The 9829-nt window shown below is 40.7% G+C and overlaps 1 protein-coding gene across 3 annotated transcripts; it reads left to right on the top strand.

Moving 5' to 3' along the window:
* The first annotated feature begins 2086 nt into the window (after positions 1-2086).
* ZNF572 (zinc finger protein 572) lies at positions 2087-9382 on the top strand. Of its 3 annotated transcripts, none has more exons than XM_042254142.2 (3): positions 2087-2187; positions 4417-4525; positions 5203-9382. In XM_042254142.2, exons 2-3 carry the CDS (start codon positions 4450-4452, stop codon positions 6711-6713), a joined length of 1587 nt encoding a protein of 528 aa, XP_042110076.1. In that variant the 5' UTR covers positions 2087-2187; positions 4417-4449; the 3' UTR covers positions 6714-9382. The 3 variants fall into 3 exon arrangements, with proteins under 3 accessions (XP_042110076.1, XP_012038972.3, XP_012038971.3); XM_012183582.5 differs by having other exon boundaries at positions 2087-2206; XM_012183581.5 differs by having other exon boundaries at positions 2087-2485.
* The last annotated feature ends 447 nt before the right edge of the window (positions 9383-9829 follow it).

Genomic DNA, 9829 nt, shown 5'->3' with positions numbered 1-9829 from the left:
GGGGGGAGAGATGATGGGGAAAAAAAAAAAAAAAAAGGAGCCAAAGATCTGCTGAAAGCACCGGAAAGCCCACCACTGAAAATAAGTAATCCTCTGACCTGGGAAGACGCACATCATCACACCCAAGTCACTGTGGCTAAGGTTTGATCTCTTACTTAAGAGTCACAAATCTTGTAGGTGAGGCAAAGAACTTGCTGATTAGGACATCATGCTGCTTTTCATGACATGGCCTTGCCCCATTTGCAAATCAGGGATTCCATCTTTTAAACCACCTTCTGGTTTAAATATCCCTGCAAAGGATAAAACCTGACAATGGACAATTTAGTATGAGCTGCTCTGCTCATGTAATCAGATCAACAAAATACCATATATCCTGGGTGGCTTAAACAACAGAAATTTACTTCTTTATGGTTCTGAAAGTCGAAAGTCTGAGATCAGGGTGCCAATATGTGCCCGCACATGGTATGGAGAGAGAGGATGTGTGATGAGGGGAGAGGGGAATATCAATCTTTGGTGCCTTTTCTTATAAAGGCATTAATCCCATCATGAGGGTCCCATTCTCATGACCTCGTCTAGACCCAATTACTTCCCAAAGGCCCCACCTCCTAATACCATCACATTGGGTGTTTAAGTGTTTCAGCATGTGAATTGGGGTGAGGGACACAATTCGCACCATAGCAAGTACCAAGTTTATCTCTCAGACACATGAGTATTCCTGGACTGTGGAAAAGAGCAGAGAGGAGTTTCTTCCTCTTGGTGGTTGTGGTGGTGGTGGTGGTGGTGTTGATAGTGGCAGAGAATCAGCAGTGGTGGGGCACTTTTCACCATCTGAGGCAATTGGAAGGATGCAGGGAAGAAGGACTGGATTGGTTCCTGTTGTATAACAAGAATTTGGCTGGTCTTTGTCCCTGGGTCCTGGAAGTGAGGGGTTTCCCCGGTGGCTCAGTGGTGAAGAATCCACCTACCAATGAAAGAGACTTGGGAGACATGGGTTCAGTTCCTGGGTTGGGAAGGTACCCTGGAGAAGGAAATGGCGACCCACTTCAGTATCCTTGCCTGGGAAGTCCCATGGAGAGAGGAGCCTGGTGGGCTACCATCCATGGGTTGCAGTCAGACATGACTGAGCACATGCGCACACACAGGCTTGACAGGACTGACTGGAGTTGTTGGAGGACAGTGAGGAGTGTGCAGTGTCCCCTCAAAAGAGTGTTTCTAGAAGAAAGCAGTGTCAAAACTCCTGAAAGAGGACTTGGGAACCAAAAAATACTAATGTGCTAAGAACGCAGAGGTCATTGATGATCTTAGTGATTTATTGTTTTCTTTACTACAGGAGAAATGAGTTAAAACATGAGTGGGAAATCATAAAATGGAAACGTCAGGCGTTTAAAAATAAGAAAGAAACTGAAGGACTATTTGGGGATGGTGGTTGGGAGAGTTAGGAGTTTAGTTGATAGTGTACGGATCCCATGAAGGTAGGAAGGAAAGTGACCGGCAGTGGAGGGCTCCTTTAAAATGCGAAGGACCAATCCGCTGTTGTAATTGGAGGGAAGGAAGAGATGGTTGCAGTGAAGGCTTAGATTGATGTGGGGGAAATGAAGGGATTGATTTCTAGTTTCTCTGTAATGAAAGAGGAGAGTTTGTTTCACCAAATATTATTCATAACGTTGCCTCTATAAAACATATAAAACATAAAACAACAACGTAAACTAGTTGCTTTATATGTGGATGGATGCCTTCGCTCCCTGTTTCACAGATGGCTAAATATACCTCCCAGTTCACAGCGGTGGGAACAGAGTCGGCGCTTAACAAATACTCGCTTTATTTTAATTCCAGTGATGATGAGAAATCTGATGATGCCCCGATGGCAAGGAGAAGTATCAGCTCCAACCGGTCCCCTATTATAAGGTACCTGATAAATGTGAGGGATGCGAATCAAAGTCGGCAGACGTGTCCACAAGGAAGAGGAATACCACCGGCACACTCCTTCTTGTCCGGGACCCTAAGGGTTAAGATCAACGAGAGCCAGCCATCACTGTTTTCTAGAGAGGCTCCATCAAGCTCACTGTGGGAGAAGGGGGAACTTCCTGTTTCTGACTTCCGGGTTTGAGAGGTTAGGGCCCTAGGTTGGTGGAGTCAGAAGTAGAATGGACTCCTAGTCCCGGGCCTGCTGGGGATGCGGGGCGCCTTGTATGTAGCCCCCAGAACAGTGAGTTCCTTCTCGGGGAGGGGGACGGAGCCGAGGGTTTCGGGTAGGAGGAGCGGAAGCTGCGTCGCCCAGGCTGCAATGTTCATCCTGCAAAGGACTGCCGCTGCTGTGAAGGGCGAAGGCCCAGCATCTCCAGCAGCTCGGGCCACCGCGCCTCCCTCCCCCGCGACGTCCCTGGAAGGACCGTGTCGACTGCAGACGATCTGTTCCCCTGGAACTCACCGCAGTGTACCCGACCTGTGCTCCCAGCCGGCGCTTTTTAAAGCTAAGCTTCAGGCAGTGCGTTTTCTTTGGGAGTCTTTAAGCCGAAGCACTGCCCCGTTCCTAGTTACCTTTTTGCTCTAGGCAGTAAAAACAGCCTTTGTGGCGTGACATCTTAGGGACAGCCTTTTAATACCAACTGTGGCCTTAAGTTTGCTACTGTTGTGCTGAGCCAGTGTTCCTGAGGGCTCCTCTGTTACCAAAATTAAGTTTCTTAGCAGGGAAAATGGTAGCACGGGTATCTTACGTAGACTAATGCTTTTTTTGTAAGGACTGTGACAGAAGTATGTAACTCAGATGGTAAAACATATTCCATTTGAACAATTTTTTTTTTTCGTTCAGGTGTATGTTTTTTTCCCTACACAAACATTGGGCATACTTGTAATTTATACAAGTTTCATGTATATTGAAGGTGCTTTAGAGAATGTCAGTTTCTTTTGATATAAGGTCTAGGGATATAAATTGGTTTTCTAAAAATGCAGTCAATATATAAATTCCCTGGCAGACCAGTGATTAAGGCTTGGCACTCTCATTGCAGGGCCTGGAGTTCAATCCCTATTTGGAGAACTAAGATCCCACAAAGGCTTATGGTGCAGGCAGTAGGGGAGGTGCTGTTGATGGAAGTCAATATATTACAAAATAAAAGTCCTGATCATTTGCTGGTTGGAATTATGCCCAGTTTCTGCTTTCTTCTCTACTTGTTTACTATAATAGACAAGAGTATTAAATTCAGTGTCCAACAAATTTGGGACTGAATCCTGCTCTACCAAGTTCTGGTTGTGTGACCTTGGGAAAGTTTCTTAATGTCTGTTTTGTTCACCTATAACATTCTGGTACCTGTTTATACAAGGCTTTCCTGAGGGCTCAGTGGTAAAGAATCCACTTGCTAATGGAGGAGATGCAGGTTCTATCCCTGGGTTGGGAAAGATCCCCTATAGAAGGAAATGGCAACCCACTCCAGTATTCTTGCTTGGGAAATCCCATGGGCAGAGGAGCCTGGTGGGCTACAGTCCATGGGGTTGCAAAAGAGTTGGACATGACTTAGGAGCTAAATAACAAGAGCAATATTTTTATACACCTCAGGGAGCTCTTGTAAGAATTACATGAGAAATGTTATGTGTAAGGTATCTGGTTCACTGCATGACACATAATAGACAGTAATAGATTGAAAAGTATGTCTTTTATTTTCTATGTGTGTGCCTTCTTTTAAGCTCCCATTTTTCTTGAATTGTGCTATTTTTTTATATCCTGAAGTGGATGCCAAGTGCATATATAATTGCCTTCCAGTCCCTCAAGCAGGTCAGGGGTTGTAATTGGGTCCAGAAGATAAAGCTTAGGCTGAAAGGGATATTGTGATTATGATAGAGAGTAAGAGACAAGGAAGAGGTCCCTTGTTAGCCTCCCTTTTATATTTAGAGATTATTGGCTGTAATTATTTTAGCTCTACTTTGTCTGAATTTATTGTTACTAGTCAAGTAAATCCTAACTTTTGTTTTAAATTAACTTCAAAGGTTTCATCCTTCTGACAAGGACCCACTTATTCTTTGTAAACTAAACAGTTTCTCTTAGGCTGCTTCTTATACCTGCATATCGATTCCTGAAGTCTTACTATTGATGCCTTTTCCAAAAAACTACTTCAGTTTTTCAACCAAAAGTGTTTCTGAGTTCCAAGTGGACAGTATTAATATTTATTCTATTTTTAAACCTTGATCCTCTGACTTTATTGCAAAGGTTTAATTTTTAAATTATTTCCCTGGGAAAGGTAAATTGAGTTATAACTTGAATCTGAGGTTAGATTTTCTGAAAGGATTTCAAAAGCCCATGTTTCTTATGTTCAGTATGGTCCGCAGAACATTAAGTGCTTAACAGTTGTTGTGTTGCAGTGGTTGGAAGGAAGAAAGGAGAAATGTTAACAAATGCCTTTAAACATAACTTGCTTCCTTCTACAGGATTTCTGATCCCTAATCTGACTGATCATTGTGATGGAACAAGAGCAAAAACTATTGGTCTCAGATTCTAATGGCTTCACAAAGGAGAGTTTGAAAAGCACTATTACAGGTGAGAGATCAAGAAGATCTGAATCCTTTAGGAATTTAAGACATGCTGTAGAATGTATAGAAAAATCAGGGCATTAGAATGAGACAGACTTTAATTTGATTTCCCTGATCTGTCACAAGCTATTAGAACTCTTTTAGCTTCAGTTTTCTCATCTTTAAGAAAAGTGAATGATAATATCTGTCTCACATATTTTTTAAGATACTGATACACCATATGCAAAACTACCATTCTTAATAAGTAGTGGGTATCGTTGCTATTTCTTTGTTTGCCCAGAATTTAACTAATATTTTTGTCCAGCTTTTACCTCAGATAGTGTTCTTTCTCTCTTACCTTTTAAAGTCTTCTAGAATAAAATTCAGTGAACTTATTTTTATTAATAATTTGATATCTACCATGGCAATTGATGAGAACTGACCAGACACTTCATTACTGTTGTTATAAATACAAAAAATTCACCTGCTTCTGATGAACACATTGAGTAAAAGAAGTAAAACTAGCTGTAAATACTTTTTTTCCCCCCAACTAATAATTGTTTAATATTCTTCTGGAAACACTTTTAAAATCTAAAACATTTTCCTAGGTTTGAGTTTGTTATTCCCTCTCTTCCACTGTAATTCAGAATTTCTTGCCCCTGGCAGAGACTAGGGAATGTTTAGAGTATTTGTTTATTCCTGCAGGAGATGAAAGTGAGAATAATTTGAAAACTGTTCAGTGCAGTAACTCCAAGGCAGATAAAGAGAGAGCCTCAAAATGGTCTAGAAGTGATGGCCCAGAAAACTGTAAGGATGAAGACACAAAAGAAATACTGTTGACAGGGTCCCAAGGAGGTAAAACTGAATGTGATGATTCCTCTGAGAATGATAGCAACTTGGAGAATCAGGGAAATTGTACAGAAAAAGAGGAGGAACAACCCAGTCACTGGGGATGGAGTCCAGGAGAACATACTGGGCCTGCTGGCCAACAGAACCCATCCTTTGGGGACAAACCCTACAAATGTTCTGAATGTTGGAAAAGCTTCAGTAATAGTTCTCATCTTCGAACTCACCAGAGGACCCACTCAGGAGAAAAACCTTACAGATGTTCTGAGTGTGAGAAGTGCTTCAGTAACAGCTCTCACTTGATTCAGCACCTGAGAATACACACAGGCGAGAAGCCCTACCAATGTGGTGAATGTGGGAAAAGCTTCAGCAACACTTCCCATCTTATTATCCATGAAAGAACTCACACGGGAGAGAAACCCTATAAATGTCCCGAGTGTGTGAAGAGTTTCAGCAGCAGCTCTCACCTTATTCAGCATCACCGATCACATACAGGTGAAAAACCATATGAATGTCCGGTTTGTGGGAAATGCTTCAGCCATAGTTATGTGCTTGTAGAACATCAGAGGACCCACACTGGAGAAAAACCTTATAAGTGCCCCGACTGTGGGAAGAGTTTTAGTCAGAGCTCTAGTCTGATTCGTCACCAGCGGACACACACTGGTGAGAAGCCCTATAAATGTCCTGAATGTGGAAAAAGCTTTGGTTGTAATTCTACTCTAATCAAGCATCAGAGAATACATACAGGAGAAAAACCCTATCAGTGTATAGAATGTGGGAAGAATTTCACTCGAAGTTCAAACCTGGTTACACATCAGAAAATGCACACAGATGACAAAACCTATCAAAGTTCTGAATATGAAGAAAGTTTGAGTCAGAACTATAGCCTAATAGAAGAATGCAGAATCCAGCCAGGAGTGAAGCCATATAAATGTTGTGAATGTGGAAAGAGTTTTGGCCTCAGCTCTCATCTCATAAGACATCAGAGAACACATACAGGAGAAAAACCTTACAGATGTTCTGAGTGTTGGAAAACTTTTAGTCAGAGTTCCACCCTGGTGATTCACCAAAGGACACACACGGGAGAGAAACCTTATAAATGTCCTGACTGTGGTGAGTGCTTCAGTCAGAGCTTTAACCTTATCAGGCACCGGAGGACCCACATGGGAGAAAAACCTTACAAATGTACTGACTGTGAGAAATGCTTCAGCCGAAGTGCCTACCTCAGTCAGCATCGGAAAATTCATGTAGGAAAATCTTTTGAGTCTCCTGAAATGGAAGATTTTCCTCATGAATGGACTTGGAAAAACTATTCTGGGGAAATAGCACTCATCCCTTCATTTACGATCCCAAGTTCATCTCCCTCCTGAGTCCTAAATCTGTTTCTTTTTCTTATCAAAAATTACAATTAAGATGTTCTCAGATCACACTGTTGCAAAATTTATTTGGTTTGTTTGCCAAAACATGTGGGAAAAATCAACTTCCCAGCTTAAAGTTTGGGAAGGCCCAGATTATCAGGTCACCAGATTTGCCCAGAGAGAGATACTGCCAGTGATGGAGAGAAATAAGAATACTTTTTATTTAAGGTAAGACAGTAACAGTTTCAAAGGAAAACATGGAGAGAAATCCTGGGAGACTAAAGATGAGACTGTCATTGAATCTTATTTCCTGTTGCCTGCCTGGGCGGTGACAGATCATTGTTGTCCTACGGGTTTGCCCAGAGAGAGACTTTTTTTTGAACAGATAATGTGATTTCCTGGCTGTTTTGTTGAGTCTTAAGACTAATTTTTTTCAAATATATTATTTGCTGAAAATTAACTTTTAGAACTGCATTGTTTGGTGCAACAGCCAATAGCCACACGTGGATAGTTAAGTTTAAATTGATTACGATGAAATTTAAAATTGAGTTCTTTAGTCACGTAAACCCCTTGCTGAATGCTCAGTAGCCACTGGGGGCTGCTGTTTTAAATATCACAAAAAGTCCTTTCGAGATCATCATTCCTGACAGTTCTTACAAGACTGTAGGAAATGTGCTCTGGAGATTCTGTTCTCCAAGAGGAATTCCAATATAGTCTAGGAGTAGATAGAGTTTGGAAGGCACTAGGTCTAAAGGTTCACTATTTTGATGATTGTATGTTTTAGATTCAACCATCTCAGTTATCTAGAGATATGATCCCATTGTCTTGGCCAAAGTCAGATTAAGAGGTAGGATTTATAATTATGTTTTGAATTTTTCTGTCAAGTGGTCCTTTTACCTCAGTTTTCCTATTATATAATTCTTCATCAGATCAAAGACACTGGGTTCTTTTTCTATTAATTAACTCACTGAGTCTGAGCCAGTGTCCAGGGACAGTTTGCCACTGGAGCCCCAGATTCCTAAGTTCCAGTCTCGGCAGTTTTCTTTTGCCTCTTGACATTCATGGTATGTGGATCTGGTAACCAAGACACTATTCTCCCGGTTCATTTGTCCAGTGGGAATGGTGTGTTGTAAAGGATTAAGATATTTCCTCTGTCCCCACTTCCATTTTTTCCTGCTACTGTAAAAAGGTAGATGTGTAGGAAGGTCAGGACTTGCCCAGGATTTCATCTTTTTTTTTTTTTGTGAGTCAAAAATATATTTTTTGAAGAATAAGTAGAGAGGTATATTAGGAATGTGGAGCCAGAAGGGGCCAATCACAGTGGGGGCAGAGGGCTCTCTGTGGCTGGTGGGTAGCTGAAGCCCATGGGGATTTTCTTGTGTGACTGTGATGCGCCTGGTACTGGCAAGGCAGTTGTATCTGTTTATATTGTTTGGGGATTTAAAAATGAATCAAAGCTGATAGTTAATGGTATTCAAGAAGTCTTTGGGGGTGATTTTCTGCTTTCAGAAAGGGAGAAATCCTGGGCATCTTTGGCTTTAGTGTGACTCTTAGTCAAGCATCCTGTTACCTTTATATGTTAGGCAGTGTTACCCCAATTGTCTTAAACTGTGGTATCTGAGGATAAGTGTTTACAGTATTCTTTTTCTTTTTTAATTTATTTTTTAAATGAAGGATAATTGATTTACAGAATTTTGTTATTTTCTGTCAAACCTCAACATGAATCAGCCATAGGTATACATACAGTATTCTTTATCGCAGTCAACTGAGAGTTTGATGTTTGATGAGAGTCTGATTAATGATCAGTTGCAAAGAAGTAGCTGTTGGGGTGGTTCACAATCATGGAGCCCATTATGTGTGGCAAGTAACCACTGAACTTGGTTCGTCATCTGTAAAATAGAATGTCTACATTGCACGGTTTTGGTAAGGGTTAAATGAATGTTTGCAAAGCAGCTAGCACAGTGCTTAAAATATGGGTCTAAATAAATGGTAGTTAGTTATTATTAATTGAAACAAATTGAAAAATATCCTCCGTAGATTTTCAGAAACAACAGTACAGTCCCAAACTTTCCTACTTGTGGATTCTTTATGGTCAGCCTCAGGAACCCCAAGGAATAAAGTATTATAAAAGCACAAGTCTAATGTGTTTTAAGTCTGCAGACTGTCAAAAGCACTTTGATTTGATTTGGCTTATTGAATTTTGTTGTTGTTCATGAAACAAAGGACTCAGTTTAAGTCAAGAAAGAACAAAAGAGCAAGTTCAGTTTTAGTTAATTTGTATCTGAAGATTAACAACTGTGTGACCTGTGTCCTATTACTGTCCCACACTGTTTTACGACTGCCCACAATTATACAAAACCTGCTTCACAAACCCTGATACCCGTAGAAGCATATATGTTCACATTTCAGATGGATTTGGATGGGCTTCATTAGTAAAGTAATTTGGCAAGACTGTCTTTGAGTTGAAAATTCAGAAAACCGAAGAGATATTTGTCACTTAAAAAAGGCGAATTTAATGTAGTCAGATGTAATCCTATTTGATGCCTTTGCCTCACTTTAATGAGTCAGCAAATAGGTTCTTTGTTTAGCTCCCCCAAAAGTAAATATTCTCTGTATTCTCTGTTTTTCTTGCCGGCACAAAGGATTCAGCACCTGAATAAATAAAGCATTCTTATTAACAAGTGATGTGTTTCATAGTTTCTTTTTAATTAAAGTGAAGACTCCTTCCTGTATTCATTTTTTCCTACTCAAAGTAGGGGCTTAGATATTTTAGCCCTACAGTGGAATGGGGAAGTTCATGTTAATGCTTATATTCACAGATGTAGCAAGGAACTCACTCCCCAGTTGCTTTATAGCCTACCAGAAGTATGCAAGTGTAAATCTCTGTTATAGTACCTGAGATAAAAGTTTGCTTTCATTGTTCTAAGCCAGTCAAGTTTAATCTACCAGATGGTCTTCTTGGTGCTGTAGAAGTTTCCTTACTGATGATGAGAAAGGGAGGATTATAGTCTATGTGACAATTGCTCCTATACTTTAGTCCCCACCTTTGCCAGTAACCACTGTAATGACAAACTCATTGCTTTTTATTCTGTATTTGAGTTTGCATAATTCCTTTCAAGCAGCATAAT

This window comes from Ovis aries, chromosome 9, assembly GCF_016772045.2.
Source record: "Ovis aries strain OAR_USU_Benz2616 breed Rambouillet chromosome 9, ARS-UI_Ramb_v3.0, whole genome shotgun sequence".
Lineage (NCBI taxonomy): Eukaryota > Metazoa > Chordata > Mammalia > Artiodactyla > Bovidae > Ovis > Ovis aries.
The sequence above is the reverse complement of the archived record's forward strand: the minus strand, read 5'-3'. Positions and strand labels throughout refer to the sequence as shown.